The sequence below is a fragment of the Cygnus atratus genome, chromosome 23 (assembly GCF_013377495.2).
Source record: "Cygnus atratus isolate AKBS03 ecotype Queensland, Australia chromosome 23, CAtr_DNAZoo_HiC_assembly, whole genome shotgun sequence".
Classification (NCBI taxonomy): domain Eukaryota; kingdom Metazoa; phylum Chordata; class Aves; order Anseriformes; family Anatidae; genus Cygnus; species Cygnus atratus.
Window position 1 is genome coordinate 2522341 of NC_066384.1, and position 16877 is coordinate 2539217.

The 16877-nt window shown below is 70.7% G+C and overlaps 1 protein-coding gene across 1 annotated transcript; it reads left to right on the forward strand.

Moving 5' to 3' along the window:
- Positions 1-1934: 1934 nt before the first annotated feature.
- On the forward strand, positions 1935-16728 carry MAP7D1 (MAP7 domain containing 1). Its single transcript, XM_035562060.1, has 19 exons — positions 1935-2042; positions 8090-8316; positions 8413-8767; positions 8889-8957; positions 9616-9779; positions 10019-10133; positions 11562-11672; positions 13124-13246; positions 13461-13603; positions 13723-13856; positions 13938-14188; positions 14269-14443; positions 14515-14674; positions 15136-15240; positions 15368-15421; positions 15528-15585; positions 15728-15845; positions 15918-16117; positions 16204-16728. Exons 1-19 carry the CDS (start codon positions 1982-1984, stop codon positions 16212-16214), a joined length of 2634 nt encoding a protein of 877 aa, XP_035417953.1. The 5' UTR covers positions 1935-1981; the 3' UTR covers positions 16215-16728.
- Positions 16729-16877: the final 149 nt, after the last annotated feature.

Genomic DNA, 16877 nt, shown 5'->3' on the forward strand with positions numbered 1-16877 from the left:
GTGCTGCCTGCCTCTTGTATAAGCCCAGCACGGCTGCTGGGAGCCCTCGGCATTGCCGCCCGCGCCGGGAACGCCGGCGGAGCGCGGCACCAGGGCCCAAACCTCCGAGGTGGCCCCTTCCTCGCCGTGCCCCCACTCCGGGCTGGCTGGGGGACGCTGGGCATGGAGCACCATCTCTGTCTGTTCCCCCCTGGGACTTGCAGGGCTGTGGTTCCACCAGGAAAAGGGTTTGGGCACTGTTGACACAGGTTGTGGGGTGGCCCTGGCCCCGCTCCCTGGGTCCCTCGTGCACTGCGCTTGCAGATGAGGGGCTGGGGGGCTGCTGCAGCCCCCAGGGAGGCTCGGCTGCGCAGGCACCTTGAGAAGGGCCATTCCCCTTCCCTGTCTTGGGGTTTTACCTGTGGTTGTGGGTTCACCTGGATGTGGGTTCATCTGGATGTGCTCCTGGGCTGCGCGCTCCCATCCCGTCCCGTCCCGTCCCGTCCTGTCCCGTCCCCGGAGGGCCCTGCGGCTCCCGCAGCCACGCTTGGCCACGCAGCATTCCCCGGCGGGGAGTCTGCTGCCAGCAGTTTCGGGGAAACCACAGCTCTGACCCCGCCAGGAGCCCGCAGCACAAAGCCCTGGGGCGTTTTGGGGTGGTTTTGGGGCGGTTTTGGGGCGCGTGGCCACATCGGAGGTGGCACAGAGCGGGGCCACCCTGTCCCTGCCGGAGGCTGCCGAGGTCTCCCTGTGCCCTGGTCCCAAGGGTGTGCCGAGCTGGGTGTCCCCATATGGCCCTCGTGCTCCCCCAAATCCATGCGGGCCCTCCCCTGCCCCGCTGGGAGCCCCCTGCCCGCTCCCTGAGTCAGAGGAATGCATTTCCGGAGAGGAGGGCTGGGATTTGGGGAAACCTGTTTGCCGGGTAGGTGAGGAGGAGGAGGAGGGATGGCAGGGGATCTCCTGGCCTGCCGCTGACATCATCCCCAAAACAGGCGCTGCCTGCACAAACCCGAATCCGTGCATCACCACGTCCTGTGCTCATCAAGGTCCCTGCCTGCCCCGCTGCTTCTGGGGTGCACGAGCTCTGCCCCCTCTCCTGGAGAGCCCCAGTGCCCGTGTTTTGGGGTGCACGAGCTCAGCCATCTATCCTGGGGATCCCCAGTGCCTGTGTTTTGGGGTTCACGAGCTCTGCCCCCTTTCTGGGGATCCCCAGTGCCCATATATTGGGGTGCATGAGCTCTGCCCCCTCTCCTGGGGATGCCCAGTGCCCGTGTTTTGGGGTGCATGAGCTCTGCCCCTTTCTTGGGGAGCCCCAATGCCCGTGTATTGGGGGGCATGAGCTCTGCCCCCTCTCCTGGGGATCCCCAGTGCCCATGTTTTGGGGTGCACAAGCTCTGCAGGCTGCTGCATGGGGCAGGGGCTGAGCTGGGGGGCTCTGATCCTCTCGGGAAGGGGGGGTCCCGCTGTGACCTGCCCCATATTGGGGTAGGGATGGGATGCGTGGGGCTGAAGCCCTCAATCCCGGGGCGCTGGGTGGTGCTGGATGCAGATGAGCGGGGTGTGGGTGGCGGGGGAGAGCGGGTGGGACCCCACAAAGAGCCGAGGGAACCCCGTGTCCCTTTGGGGTGACCGGAGCGCTGACCCGGGTGGCAGCGGCCGTGCCCCCTGTGCTGGCCACGGCTTTTTGGGGGCAGAGGGTCCCGTTGGTTACTGGAGCATCGCCCAACGCCGATGGGAGCGAGCCCCAGAATTTGGGAGAGAAGAACCGGGGACGCAGGCGGGCGAGCGCAGGGCTGAGGGATCGGCCTGGGGGGCACGGAGCGGGGTCGGTGGGCGAAGCCCCCCCAGCCTGCCCGGTTCCCCAGCCCCGCCGGAGGCCCGGGGCCGGGGCGGGGAGCTCGGAGCGTCCTCCCCCACCGGGCTGGGGGGAGCGGGGCGGCGCGGCACGGCTCGGCACGGCTCGGCACGGCTCGGCCAGCCCTCTGCGCCTCCCCGCCACGCCATGGAGAGGAGCAGCGCCGGGCGGGAGCCGCAGCCCCAGCCCCAGCCCCAGGCAGCCCCCGGTAAGGCTCCGGGGAACCGGCACCGGATCGGGCCCCTTGGGGTTGGTGCGGGGGGGGGGGGAGACACAGGAGCAGGGCGCTGGGGCTGGAGATGGGGGGGGATGAGGGTGCAGGATCCGGCCCCTGCTACTTGGGGAAGAGGGCAGGGAGGGAGGAAGGGGTGCAGGATGCGGCCATGGGGGTGAGGGAGCCCCCCCAGAGCCGCAGTGGTTGCCCCGCTCGGGCGGGGGTCCCGGATGCGGCCCTTGGCGCTCCCCTTGGCGTGGCGGATGCCGGAGCCCAGCGGGGATGCGGCGGTGGCGGCGGGGCCTGGGGCGGTGGCGGGGTCCTTTGGGGGGGGACCCACGGATGGGAAAGGGGGGTCCGGGAGATGTTTGGTGCTGGGGGATCCACCCGTGAGGACAAAGCCCGGCGGCGCGGGCCCGTCCCTCCATTTTGGCAGTGGGAAGGAGGCGCGCAGCCCCCGGCCCCGCGGCTGCGTCGCGGCGCTGCGGCGAGATGGAGCCTGCCCTTGAGGAGACCTCCCCGGGGGGCTCCGCTCGGCCATCGCCTCCTCCGCCCGGGGCGATGCTGGCACGGAGCTCCCCTCCTCGCCCCAGCACCCCGGGCACCCCGACACCCTCCCCGGGGAGCCACCACGCACCGTGGGGTGCGGGTGCCATGGCGTGGGTGGCCCCCTGCTTCCCACACCCCACTCGTGCTGCGCTCGGCACCGCGTCCCCGCCGCGTGCCGGCACCTTGGCCGGGGCGTGGGTGAGCGGCTGGTGGTGGCCGGCGGGGAGGCGATGGGGACGGTGCCCTCCTCCTGCCTCCGCCGGTGCCCGGGGCCGGTGCCCAGCGCTGCCCCGGGGGGAGCTGAGCCTCCGGGCCTCTCCGGTGCGAACGGGGAGAGGGCAGCGGGGCCGAGTCTCGGGGCGCCGATTTGTTTTGGCTCTTTCTTCCAGGGGCTCCGGCCAAGTGCTCTTTGGCCCTGGACGGGTTGGTGTCTGCCGGAGAGGGGCTGTGACTAAGCAGGGCTTTGTGGCGGGGCCGCTTCCCACTGATGGAGGAAGAGGAGAGGCAGCTCCCCTCCCCCTCGGCCCCCGGTGCCCGCCGCAGCCCGAGTGGGAGGGCCGCGGCGCCGCCGTGATTCATCGGCCTCGGCCGCCCGGGCCCTCTCGGAGGAGGGCAGGACGAGCTGTCTGCCTCCCTGCGAGCGCCCAAATGCCTCTCGCCGTTTATCGGAGGCTCTTGAGCGAGCTGGCTGCAGATAGCGAGCTTGACAAACGGCGCTGCAGACATCTTGTCTGCCTCCGCTCGCCTCCTCTGCCTCCCCTTGTTTGCAGCGCAGCCGAGCATCTCCTTCCCCTTCGGTACCGTCCCCGGCCTGCGTGGGGAAGGGGAACGCTCCCTGGGGCTGCCCCCCAGCAGCCTGGCCCCCCATGTGCAGAGGCACTTGCCTCCGTGGAGGCTGGCGGAGGCCTCTCGAGGATGGACCGAGGTTGAGGTTTCTGGGGACGAGGCCACCTCGCAGAGGGAGCTCCCCTCGTGTGCGTGGATCCTCCTCTGCAGCTGCTTGTTGAAGTGTCCTCGATCCTCATGTGGGTGACCCAAAGGGCCAGGAAGCCCACGCTGCTCCATGACTCCCAAAATAATGCAGGTTGGAGGCCCCAGACCTGCAGGGTTTGCCTCGTCCTGGCCTCCAGCAGGCACAGGGACTCCTCCGGGGGTGCAGATGGTCGCAGCGGAGGATCCAGCAGAGGGGTGCACGGGGGGCACTGCCCCATGGCGAGCTGGTGGGGTGAGGAGCAGGGCACAGGGCACAGAGCAGGCAGGGCTTGGTGCTTATTTGGGTCTGCCTCGGTTTCTCCAGCCCTTCCTCCCCCTGGCACGGAGCGCAGGGAGGGTGCAGGGCGAGCTGGTCGCCCGCCAGCGCCTGCGTTTGGGAGAAGGCAGCGCCGGGAGCGCTCGCCCAGCTCCGGGCCGCGAGCGGAGCCGCTGCTGCGAAAGCGTCAGAGCAACGTGATGCGACGTGCGGGGCGGCGATGTGACAGTCCCGTGGTGCCATGTCCAAAATAGCCAGCGCGGCTCTCGCTCCTCGCAGGGCTCCAAGCAGGGACGAGGACGGAGGGCAGTGGCAGCAAGGGCAGCTGCCCGGGCATGGAGCTGGATCCTGCAGCACCCCAGCCCCCAGTAGGTGCCCGCAGCCACCTTACGAAGCTCAGGACCTATTTTTTGGAGGTGCTGAGCCCCTGCTCTCCGAGCAGCCTGAATCTGATGGGAGCAGAGCCCTGCCTCCGAGCCAGCTTTGTGATTTCCCAGCGTGATGCTCGCGGGCAGCTTTGCAGGAGCAGGGCATGGGGTGCCGGCGGTGTGGGTCACCCCAAGGACGAGGGCACCTCGTGTCGGCGCTGCCCAGACGGACGGCAGGCAGGTGCCCAGGCCCCTCGCTCCAGTCGGGGCCGCGCCGTGACCACGGCCAAGTGGAAAGTTTTATCGCTGGGGTGGCGGCGCCCAGGAGCAGCTCCGGCGCGTTCTGCTTTCCTCTGCGGGTATTTTAAACCCTGGAAACCCCCCCCAGGCTCTGGCCCCGCTCTGGCCACGAGATCCCAGCTCCCAAGTTCCCCTTGTTGCTCTCGTCACGTCACCGCCGGGCTGTGGTGTCCCTGCACACCCTGCCCTGGGGCTTCAGCCCTGTGCCCCCCTCACTGCGCCAACCCCCAGGAGCGGGTGGGCAGCGGGACCCCCGCCTGCTCCCTCTGCGGCCCTGCTCCTGCCCTGGCAGTGCGTGGGGCTGGCTCCTGGGACCCTCCCCACGGGGGACAGGGTGTCCCCGCCGTGTGCAGCCGCCGGGGTGCCACCAGCCACCACCCCCATGGCGCAGGGCTGCTGGTGCTCGCTCTGCGCATCGCCCGCATCTGAGATGGGGACGAGGGCGTGCGTCAGCGCTGCGCCTGCATGGGCGGCCAGGACATGCTGGGGACGTGCTGGGGACGTGCTGGGGATGTGCTGGGGATGCTTACTCACTGTCCCTGCCCCATCCAGGTGTGAGGGATGCTGCAGCACGGGCAAATCCCCTGGAGCTGGGTGGGACCGGGCAGGGGATGTCCCTGAGGTTCATCTGAGTCATGGTGAGGTGGGGTGGGACAGGGGCAGCACTGGGGCTCTGAGCACCCCCGTGCACCCCACGGGGCTCTGGTGGCAGCCCCTGTCCCTGCTGGACGCCAGCACCCACAGAGCAATCCCAGCCCCTGGGGCTGCTGCTGCCTCCCTGCTCCATGCAGGTGGCACCAGGACCTGCTGAAAATGAGGAGAGGCCCTGGGGGCGCATCCTTCCCCCTCGTGGAGCTGGTGGTGCTGCCATCCAGGTGGGGGAGGCAGCTGGAGAGCAGCAGCACTAGGAAGGGCCGAGGGCGTGTGTGCGTCCCCATGGGGCTGCAGGCTCTGGAGAGCCATCGGTGGCTCCAGGGCTGGGGTTGGCATCGGGGTCCTGTTCCCCGTGCAGCACTGGTGCCGTCCTTATCCACGTGCAGGGACTTGTGCCCTGGGGTGGCGGTGGCAAAGGTGGCCGGGGGCTGTTGTCCAGGCACTAGGACATCATCCCTGTTGGGGTGGCTCTGCAGCAGCCATGGGCAGGCCCCCGCTGTGCCCACCTCCCCTCCTTGGGTCAGGATAAGCCCCGTCCAACGTCCCCAGACCTGCGACCTGCCCAAACTGGGGACAGCCTGGGGACGCTGCGGTGGGCCCGGCTGTGCCACGGAGCGGGTACGTGAGGATACGGCGCAGCGGGGGGAACCGAGGTGAAAGCACACCGGGCTGCCCTCCCCTGCCCCTGCCCTGCCGTCGTGGGAAGCCCCCGCAGGGCTCCGCTGCGGCCGGGTGGCGCAGGCTGCTCTCCTTCCGAGAGCCGCCCCCGGGCTTCGATGTGCTCTCGCTTCACGGCACCGGGGAATTGCCTCTGCCTGGCTGAGCAGCCCCGGCCGTGTGCTGGAGGGGCTGGTGGCACTCGATGGCACCGCGATGCCTGGTGTCCAGGCCACAAGGAGCCAAGAGAGGAGCCGGGATGGGCTCCTGGCACCTCAGCTCTGCCCCCGTGGTGGTCCTGGCATCGGGGTGCAGCACCTCGCCGGGTGCCCAGCACCCTTCCCGGCCCCACAGCCCACTGTGGTCCCGCTGCTCTGTGCACAGCACCGTCCCACGTCCCCCACCGGTGCCGCCCGGGCTGGGGGCTGAAGGGGAGCCGTGTCTGGGGGCCGGGAGCTAATCCCCTCTGGAATGCCCCAGGCTGGGGCAGAGGGGCCCCCGCCCGCCTGGGTGCCGGCAGCGTTGGGTTTCAGGGCAGCTGCCGCGCCGGAGCAGCGACAGGGACAGATGGCGCAGGGCTGGCCCCGCTTGGGCTGCGGCTCCCGGGGTTTTGGCCGTGCCCCGCGGCCCTGCCCCGGCCGTGGGTGCCGCCGTCCCTGCGGGCAGCGGGGCGGGACGGGTCCTGCCCGCGGGCTGTGCTGGTGGCTCGGTGCCCCGCAGCGATGGGTGGCAGGATGGCACCCCCCCCGGCACGGCTGGGCGCACCTTGGGGGGCTCGGGGAAGTTATGTCCATCTGTTCGGAGGTGTCAGCCCGGCCGTGAGGCTTCGGCTCAAGTGGTGGCCCCGCGGGCTGCGTCACGCTTGTGTTGGGAGCGGGTGGGGAGCCTTCCTTGGGGCTGCCGGGTGCAGCGGGACGGGGCTGTCCTGCGGGATGTGGGATGTGCAGGATCGGGCCAAGGGACGGGCCGGCTTCCTGCGGCACAAAATACCCGGAAAGGCTGCGGGAGGGCTGGGGCTGGCCGTGTCCTGCCGTGGGGCGGCCAGCGCAGCCCCAGCTTGCCCGAGCCCATCCAGGGAGCGCTCGGAGCTCCCGCAAGCTGCAGAGCCCCCAGTGGGGGTGCTGGGAACCCTGGACCCTGCGCCCATGGGTGGAGGGGTTCCTGGCGGTGCCTCCCCGTGCAGCCCGGGGCTGTCCCCTGGGATCGCCTGGCCCCGGTGCGGAGGAGCGGCGCCGGCCGGTGTTTGCACAGCCCATACTTTGCCCGTCTCTGAAGATTGCAGAGAGCTCTGCAAACACGGCCGAGCTCCCTGCGTGACAGCGCCCCGGGGCGAGAGCCGCTTCCCGCGGCAGCTCCTTGGCTCACCGGGTCCCCGTGCAGCCGGTTGGGGACACGGGTGTCATTCCCCAGGGAGAGGCAGTGACCCCTCCTGCTGCACGGGGATCGGGGCTGCGATCCCCAAGGGTGCGTTTGGTGATCGACTGCAGGGGGTTGCTGATATCCACGGGGTGCCACGGCCATACAGGACCCACGGGTGGCCCCAGCACATCCCACAGCTGCACAGAGCCACCAGCACCACGTCCCAGCAGGACTGCCCAGGATGGAACCACTTCCCTGGGTGCTCCGTGCCAGCGGTGCCCCCAGGCCGCTGCTTTTTTTGGGGGACACCCCGGGGTGCACCGAGCGGCCACGGCGCGGGACGGTTGAGCGGGGAGGGGGTTGTTTTCTTGCGGCGGCGGCGGCCTCGTGTGCATTCCTGGGGCATGAGTTAATGGTTGTGCGCGGGCCACGGCCGCAGCGCGCCGCGGCGCTGGGGGACACGGGCCGCAGCGGTGACGTCAGGCCGAGGGGCCCGCGCCCATCCTGCCTCCGGCCGCGCCGGCGGAAGCGGCCCCGCATCCTCCGGGAAGCCCGTGGGTCCCCAACCCACCCTTGGGTGCCCGGCGTGGGGTCCCCGTGTCCAGCCCCCCGCAGTGGGGCAGCAGCTGCCGGGGGAAGAAGGGCGGCTTTGTGGCCGCGGTGCCTGGCGGAGCCCCGGCCGCTCGCGCTGTGCTTTGTGCGGGTGGCGCCTGGCACCCGGCGTGGGGCGGCGTGGGGGGTCCCCCCGGGATGGTGGCAGCACCCAGGGGACAGTGCCCAGCCCCTGCGGCCGGGGGCGGCCTTGCTGCCACGCTGCTCGCCCCCCCAGGGTTGTTTTTGGAGGGGGACGGGGCTGCTCTGACTCCCCCCGTGCATTGACCACCTCCTCTCTGTGTGTGTTGCAGGGAAGACACCGTCCCCGATGGGAGACAGCGTGCTGCCCCTCGCCGTGCAGCCCCCCTCGCCTGGGGGCACCCTGCATGGAGACAGCCCCCCCCCACAGCATGACCGACCCGTCCCTACAGCCATCACCCCCCCAGGACAGCCCGTCTCGCCCGTCCCTCCGGCCGTCACCCCCTCCAAAATGAGCATCTCGCCCGTCCCTCCGGCCGTCACCCCCCCAGGACAGCCCGTCGGCCCCGTCCCCCCCGCTGTCCCCCCCTCCACAGAGAGCGGCACCCCGCAGCGTGACCGACCCATCCTCGCAGCCGCCGCGCCGTCAGGACAGCCCGTCTCCCCCATCCCTCCAGCCGTGGCCCCTTCGGCGGAGAGCGTCCCCCCCTGGTGCGAGCAGCCCCCCCCCGGACCTCCCCGTCCCCCCTCTATGGAGCACCCCAAAGAAGAGGCATCGCCCCACGCCGCCGGCCAGCCGCTCCCCGTCCCTGCTGCCCCCTGCCCGGCAGAGACGCTGCCCCCCGGGAGCACCCCCCAGGACCCCACCGCCAGCAAAGGGGCTCCCCCTGATGCCAAGAGCCCCCCCGGCAGCACAGCCGGACCCCCAAAGGACGTGCCCCCCAAGGGCGACCGCTCGGCCCCAGCTGCAGCATCGCCGGCTTCGGCCGCCAGCCCCAGACCCAAGCAAGGTGGGTGGCCCCGGGGGCGCAGCCCTACGGGGACGCTGGCACCCATGGGTGCTGCTCTGTGTCTCGTGGGGGAGCGGGGTGCGGGTACGGGCGCTGCTCTGACCGTTTCTCCCCGCTGCAGACGCCCAGAAAGCCCAGGCGAGGCACAAGCAGGCCAAGGAGCGGCGCGAGGAGCGGGCCAAGTACCTGGGTGAGCAGCAGGGGAGCACGGGGCTGGTGGATTTGGGGTGCTGTGAGCCCCCGGAGCCCCACGGGTATGCGCTGGGAGTGAAAGTGGATGGGAAAGGGGCAGGCAGGGCAGCTAAAGAGCTTGGCCGGGTCGCTGGCAATCCCATTAGCTGCTATTAGCAGGCTGAGCCCGCAGGGCAGAAGCAGCTGTGCCTGCGGGTCTGCCCCCCCCAGCACGTGGGTGACCCCGCTGCATTGCCCTGCACACCAGACGATCTCGGGGCTCCCCAGTGCCCCCCAGTTCCGTGCGGGTGCCCCTGGCTGCGTGGGAGCCCGGCTCCATCCCGTGGGCAGGCAGCAGCTCGGGGCGGCGGAGCCCCCGCGCCGCCCATGGGGCCCCCTGGTCCCCGCGCTCTTTCCACCCTCATTCCCCCATTGTTTCCCCCGAGCGGTTCGGCGGGCTCCCGGGCTCCCTTTTGTCCTCGCCCAAACTCCTCCCTCGCCTCGCCACGCCGCGATGCTGCCGGCCCCGCACACCCGGGGAGCCGCTCGGCCCCGTGCCGCGGCCACCGCCACGCGTCCCCACTGCGGCCCCAGGGCTCTCCGGGTCCCTGGGGAGCAGCGTCCCACCGGGGGGCTGTGCGAGGGTGCGACCCCCCTGCCCGGGCTCCCCCCTGCAGCTGCCAAGCGGGTGCTGTGGCTGGAGAAGGAGGAGAAGGCCAAGCTGCTGCGGGAGAAGCAGCTGGAGGACCGCCGCAAGCGCCTGGAGGAGCAGCGGCTGAAGGCGGAGAAGCGCCGCGCCGTCCTGGAGGAGCGGCAGAGGCAGAAGCTGGAGAAGAACAAGGTGGGGCCGGGGGCTGGCGGGGTTGGGGGCTGGCACAGCGGGGATGTGCAGCCCCGTCGGGGCTCCGTCAGGCCGTCCAGGGCCCCTCGGGCACACGCGTGCCTCAGCCAGGGCGGGCGTCGCTGCCCCTTCTCTCTCCGAGTGTCCCCGTGGCTGTGACAGCCCCAGGCTGGGGGTCTCCGGGCAGTCCTGTTCCCGCTGCCCGATCCCAGCCTGAGCCCGTCCCTCTCCCCGGGCAGGAGCGCTACGAGGCGGCCATCCAGCGCTCGGCCAAGAAGACGTGGGCAGAGATCCGGCAGCAGCGGTGGTCGTGGGCTGGGGCCCTGCACCACGGCTCCTCCGCGCACAAGGACGGTGAGTGCGGGGCTGGGCGCGCAGCGGGGCCCCCAGGGCCCGGGGTGACAGCTCGGCTCGGCTCGGCGGTGCTTGGGCGAGGAGGATGAGTGCCACCAAACCCAGCGTCCTGCTTTTCTGCTACGTCGTCACCCCGCCGCGCTGTGCCGGGGCCCGGTGGGACCCCTCGGCTCTTCCCGTTTCTCGTGGCTCCGTGCCCTGCAGGCTGGCTGTGACCGGAGGCTGCGTCCTCCCTTCTGCAGCCTGCGTCCTGCGCAGGGCCGCGGGGCGGCCGCGGGACGTGGTGCGGCTCTGCCAGCCGGGTGAGGTTGTGGAGCCGTGCAAGGACGTCGCCCACTCATTGGGATTTGTGCTGCGGCGTGTCCCCGCGTCCCCCTGCTGTGTGGGGTCAGCGTTTGGCCCCAACGTGGGGGTGAGCAGGGCTGTGTGTGCCCCCGGTGCGCGTGGCCGTGCCGTGCCCCCTGTGGGATGCTCGTGCCCCACAGCAGGCTCCTCTCCTCGGGGCACCTCTCTGGTGGTGCTGGCACCACGGTTCTGCGTGCGGAGGTCCCAATGCCCTGTCCCGAGGGGACAGGGCTGGGGTATAGCCTACAGCATGGTGAGGAGCGCCATGTCCCTGAGCCACGGCTGCTCCCCTCGTGCCACGGGGTGGCTGCGGCAGCCGCGGCTGCGCCCGGCCGGGCTGCGTGTGCCGGCGTCGGGTGTGCGGCGGTGCCTGGTCCGGCTGCATAGAGGTGCTGTGCGTGCAGGTGCTGTGCGTACAGACGTGGTTTGTACAGGCGCTGCGTGCCCGGCTGTGGCTCGTGGCACACTCAGGATCAGATCTCTTCCCCCGCCGTGCGGTGCCTGGCAGGGTTTGGCAAGGGGACGCTCTCCGGGTTCCCCTGCCACCTCCCGTGAGGACACGCGGCCAGCGCTGCCACCAGCGCTCTTGTTTGCTGACCTGGCTGCTGCCTCCTCCATCAGCGGGCTCTCTGTCTGCCTGGCTGGGGCAGAGGGGTCCCAGCGCCCTGCCGAGGCGTTGCTGTCCCCCAGCACCATCCTGGTGCTGCCACGGAGAACCGGAGCTGCTGTGAGAGTCGTCCCGTGTCTGTCTTGTCCTGCTGCTCCTGGCTGGCAGCTTTCGAGGTCGAGACCGGGTTGTGGGGACCCCAGGGTGGCAGGGCCAGGAGCTGCTCCGGTCCCCGAAGACGAGATCCCTGCATGACTCCAGCATGAGCGGGGCTCGCGGTGCCGTGCGGGACGCCAGCGCCGCGCAACCTGTCCCCGGACAACGTCGCCCCCGGTCCCAGCTTCTCCGCACCACGTCCTCCTCCTGCCCCCTGCCCCTCCGCAGCCCCACAGCCCCACGTCAGTGCATGCTGCATGCGGGGGGACCCCAGCCCAGCCCCCCGACCTTAATGCCCTTGTGTCTTTTCCCTCCTCCAGGTGCGAGCCGGTGCTCGGTGTCCGCCGTAAACCTCCCCAAACACGTCGACTCTATAATCAACAAGCGGCTCTCCAAATCCTCCGCCACCCTCTGGAACTCTCCCAGTAGAAGTAAGAGCCCTTTGCGTGTGCCCGCAGCGCAGGGGGGCACAGCCCGGCCCCCGCCCCACGCTAGGGACCCCCCCCCCAGGCAGGCAGCGCCCACCCACACCCCCCGACCCTGCCGTGCCGCACGGTGCCCGCGGAAAGGAGAAGCCGTTCGCTGTTTTCTCTTGCAGGAGGAGGCCGGAGCTGGCCGGTGGCTCCTTGCCCAGCCACGGGGCATGGCAGAGCCGGCTGGGAGGAGGAGGAGGAGGAGCACTGGGTGGTGGCACTGAGATAGGGACTGGGATGGGGATCAGGGAGCCTTTTTGCTCCCTGCCCCAGGGCAGCTTGTGCTGTGCGAGCCGGATGGGTGCGAGCCGTGTCCGATGGGTGCAGAGGCAGCTGCAGCACGGGGCTGCCCACCACCTGGAGCCTGCTCGGGGCCGGTGCCCACCGTGACGCCCGTCCCGGGGCCGGGTGCCTCGGGGCACCGTGGGTGCAGCGCTGCGCCGGGTGCCGTGAGGTCGTCGTGGCTTGGGCGAGCTGCCCAGGGCTGCTGGCCGTGCCGCGGGGCTGTGTCCAGCGCCGGGGCTGCTGTTGTGTTTCTGGGTTGCCTGGAGATGGGCGCGCACCGCCGGGTATAAATAGCTGGAGCAGCTGATGCAGGCGGCTCCCGACGGCCCCCGCGCTGGGGCTCAGCCAGGGGGGGCACCCCCAGGGCTGTCGACATCGTCTTGTGCCCTGCACCGGTGCTGGACTCGGTGCTGGGTCCCCACCATTGCTCCAGTGTCTCTGTTTTCTCCCCTCCCGGCAGCAAGGTGCTGCTCCCTGCCTGGCCAGGGGTCCCGATGGAGAGGAGCACAGGGTCCCCGTCCCTGCGGGTGCTATCCACGTGGCCGTGGGGCGTTGGGTGCCAGCAGCAGGCACCGGAGGGCAGCTGGCAGCGTCCCCGTGCCCAGCTGAGCCAGCAGCGTGGCTGCTGGCCACTGTTCCTCGGGTGCTGCGAGCCTGGCCTGGCTCCTGTGGCATGCCTGGCAGCTTCAGCGCGTCTCCTTTGGGGCAAGGGCACGGTGCAGTGCCCTGCAGCAGCCCTGCGCCGAGGGCTCGGTCTCGGTCTCACCGGGACAGGGTGCACGAGGAGGGTGTGCGCCAGTAGCGGGTACGAGGAGGGGACCGGTGGAAAGGGCGGCGGGGAGCAGAGCTGGCCCCAATGCTGCTCGTGCCGCTCGCTGCGGGTGCATCTCGGGATGGGGCACGGGGATAACGTCGTCGTCCTGCCACAGTGCCGTCCCATGGGTGCCTGGTCACCCACCAGAGTGTGCACCCGTGCAGTGCCATGGTTGTCCATGCCAGGACAACCCCGTTGCAGCTGAGGTTTGGGCACTTCTGGGGCTTCGCAGCTGTGGGGCTGAAGGAGAGGGGCCCGGGGTGGTGCTGGGGGGCTCTGGGGAGCGCTGAGGGCTCCTCTCCCTTCTCAGACCGCAGCTTGCAGCTGAGCCCCTGGGAGAGCAGCATCGTGGACCGGCTGATGACGCCCACCCTGTCCTTCCTCGCGCGCAGCCGGAGCGCCGTGACGCTGGCTGGGAACGGCAAGGAGCAGGGTGAGAGCAGGGGGCGCACGGGACCACGCAGGGCAGGGGGCTGGGAACAGCAAGGAGCAGAAGGAGACCATGGCGGGCACGGAACCATGCAGGGCAGGGGGCTGGGACCGCTCCACCACGGGGCTGTGAGGAAGGAGCCCGCAGCCACCAGGAGCTGGTGGTGCTGGTGCTGTGCCGCCCGCGTTGTGACGGCGCTGCTGCTCCGGCCCCGCAGTGCCCGTGTGCCCCCGCTCGGCCTCCGCCAGCCCCCTCAGCCCCTGCCACAACCACCGCCTGCAGCACCGCTGCTGGGAGCGGCGGAAGGGCCCCGCCGGCAGCCCCGACGTGACGCCGCGCCGCCGGACCGAGTCCTCGCCCGTGAGTGTCACCTCCCGCGGGGACACCCGTGGGTGCTGGCTGTGCCGGGATGGCCGCGGGGCACGGCACGGCTCCCGGCCGTGCCAAACACTGACGCTGTCTCTCCGTGGCCGGAGCAGAAGAAGAAGGAGAAGAAGGAGAAGGAGCGGGAGAACGCCAAGGAGCGCAGCGCCTTGTCCCGCGAGCGCAGCCTCAAGAAGCGGCAGTCGCTGCCCGGGGCACAGCCCCGGCTCCTGTCCGCAGGGGACAGCAGGTAGGGACACAAAACCGCCACCCTGTGCCCCGGGGGGCTGCCCCGGCCCTGCTAACCCCCTATTTCTTGCTCCATTTGCAGCCCTGGCCCCAAGAACCGTCCCTCGTCCCCCGTCACCCCCAAAGGCCGTCCGGCATCCCCCAGCCCGGCCCTCGGCTCCCCCCACAAGCCACCCCTGCCCCGCAGCGCCCATTCGTCCCCCAAGGTGCGTGCCAAAGCCCGGGACGAGCGGGGCGAGCAGGAGGGCCAGGTGAAGGCACGGGAGAAGAAGGAGGAGGAGAGGGGCTCGGCCCCCTCCGACCCCCCCAGGGTGCCTGCAGAGCCGACAGCAGGTTGGTATGGACGGGGTGGCCATGGGGACGGCAGGGCCAGGGGGAGCGGGAGCAGCACTGACGCCGTGTGCACCCCACAGCCCCCCCGGCCCCCGCAGCCCCCAGCCCCGCTGTGGCCACCCCCCCCAGCAGACCCCCGGCCGGCACCACGGACCGGGAGGAGGCCGCCCGGCTGCTGGCGGAGAAGCGGCGCCAGGCCCGCGAGCAGCGGGAGCGGGAGGAACGGGAACGTCGGGAGCAGGAGGAGCGGGAGAGGTGGGTGTCCTCCCAATTCAGTCCCCCTGGTCCCCAGCCCCCGAAACCCGCTGAGGGTCCCCTCCCCGCAGGCGGCTGCAGGAGGAGCGGGCACAGCAGGCGGCGGAGGAGCAGAGCCGCAGGGAGGCCCTGGCGCGGCAGCGGGAGGAGGAGCGGCGGCTGCAGGAGGAGCGCGAGGCCCAGGAGAGGGCCCGGGCTGAGCGGGAGGAGACCGAGAGGCTGCAGAGACAGGTCTGGGGTGGTGGGGTGCGGGGTTAGGGATGTACAGGTGGGGGGGTGCAGGGGGGAGAGGGGAGGGAGAGGTGGGGTGGAGGATGGAGGCAGGACTGGAGGGTGAAGGTAGGGCTGGAGGGTGAAAGCAGGACCGGGGGATGAAGGCAGGACCAGGGGATGAAGGCAGGACCGGGGGATGGAGGCAGGACCGGGGGATGGAGGCAGGACCAGGGGATGAAGGCAGGACTGGGGGATGAAAGCAGGACTGGAGGTGAAGGCAGGGAGGGTTTCCTGTGGTCCCCCCCACAGCGGGATGCAGGAGCGTGGAGCAGCCCAGCCCTGCGATGCCCGTCGCAGTGGGGTGCTGTGGGGGGAGCACGTCCCCGGGGACACGGGACAGGGCTGTGCTGAGCCGCCTGCTCAGCCTGTCCCCACTGTCCCCACCCCATCCATCCCTGCTGCCCCCCGCTGTGCTCCAGAGGGAAGAGGCTGAGGCGAGGGCACGCGAAGAGGCCGAGCGGCAGCGCCAGGAGCGGGAGAAGCATTTCCAGCGTGAGGAGCAGGAGCGGCTGGAGAGGAAGAAGGTGAGGGCTGGGGGCTCGCCTGAGCGCGTGGCACTTGGGGAGGGGTCCCCAGGCAAGGGGTCCTGCCCAGCAGTTGGGGCAGGTCCCCCTGGCGAGGGCCGTGCCTGAGCCCCCGTCTGCCCCGCAGCGCCTGGAGGAGATCATGAAGAGGACGCGCAAGTCGGACGTGGCAGATGCCAAGGTGGGTGCCCACCCTGCGTGCCCCGTCCCGAGCTGCTGGGGACAGCGGGGTCCGCAGCGCCCTCCCCTCCCTGCCGCTGCCCCTCACGGCTCTCCTCTCCCTGCAGAAGAAGGAGGACAAGAAGATAATGAACGGGAAAGCAGCTGAGCAGGAGGATGTCACAGGTACACACGGCCACTTCTGCAGGGCTGGGGACAGCACCTGCAGTTCCCTGGGGTGGCCGGGGTCCCCAGAGCCATCCTGATCTCTGCCTGGCCATGCCCCATGCCTCCGGGGGCTGATTTGGGGCTCTCCTCGTGTCCCCAGGCTGTGAGAAGCGAGCGGGGCCAATGCCCAAGGCAGAGGAGCTCCCCGAGACGGAGACACCGAGTACGGGGTCACCGGGGATGCTGAAGGGCCCCTCGGGCGAGGGGCTGCAGCCGAGGTGAGCACAGGGGCGGGCAGTGGGGCGAGGAGCGCGGGGAGCCTGGCTCAAACCCGACTTCCCACCCCAAAGCTCCCCGGCCAAGGAGGTGGCGGCGCCCGTGGTGAACGGCATGCAGCCCGGCAAGCACGAGAACGGCTTCTCCGGCACCGAGGGCTCCCCGGAGCTGCTGGAGCTCTCCCACCACGGCAGCAGCCCTGGCAGCATCATCCCCTTCGGCGACAAGGAGCCCTTCCTCAAGCAGGCCGTGGTCAAACCCCCTCAGGTCACAGGTGAGAGACGAGGGGGGCTGCGTGTGGGGCAACACTGCGGCTGCTCCAGCTCTGACAGCAAATCCCTTCTTTCCTCATCCCCACAGAGGTGCTGTGATGGCCTGGCCCTGGCAGATGTCCCCGCGGGGCCACCGCGCACGTGCCACCACCGGCCTCCCGCGCAGACCCGTAGCTGTTGTCAGAAGAAACACCGCGCTGCTCCCCTCCGCCCGCCACCCGCACCCGGCCCCGCCGCGGGGAGCCCAGGCGGCGTGAGGCCCCGGCGAGGCGGCCACCGGCCCCCTGCCCGCGCCGGGGCCTCCTGGTTTCTCTCTTCGTTCTCGTTTTTATTTCTTTATTATTATTTTTTTTTTAAACATGCACCTTATCAGACTGACACCCTCACCCTTGCAGCCTGCCAAGAGCTGCCCCCCCCCCGCGCCCGCCCCGGACATGTGGTGTAATAATGTAGTTATTTAACTTGCTGGGTACAATGGATGTGAATACTGTAAATAGAGCTCGGCCGGGGACGTGTGGGGACGGCGGGCGTGGGGCTGGTGGGGGGCTCCCCGCGCCCTGGTGTCAGTGTCGTGCATTTGGACAACCTCCAACAATAAAAACGGACAAGCGCCCGCGCCTCGCCTCGCTGCGTCCCCGGGGCTGGGGGTTCGGAGTCAAATGGCGGGGCTCGGCCCGTGACAGGGCCCCGGGCTGGGCGCTGAGGGCTGGGCACCGCCCGCCAGGGCCCCGCCGCCATTTTGCGGCCCTCCCTGGCGCCAGG

Coding starts and splice junctions, on each gene's coding strand:
- MAP7D1 (XM_035562060.1), top strand. CDS start 1,982: ATGGAGAGGAGCAGCGCCGGGCGGGAGCCGCAGCCCCAGCCCCAGCCC. Junction 8,768..8,888: donor CAGCCCCAGACCCAAGCAAG/GTGGGTGGCCCC, acceptor TCCCCGCTGCAG/ACGCCCAGAAAGCCCAGGCG. Junction 10,134..11,561: donor CTCCTCCGCGCACAAGGACG/GTGAGTGCGGGG, acceptor TCCCTCCTCCAG/GTGCGAGCCGGTGCTCGGTG.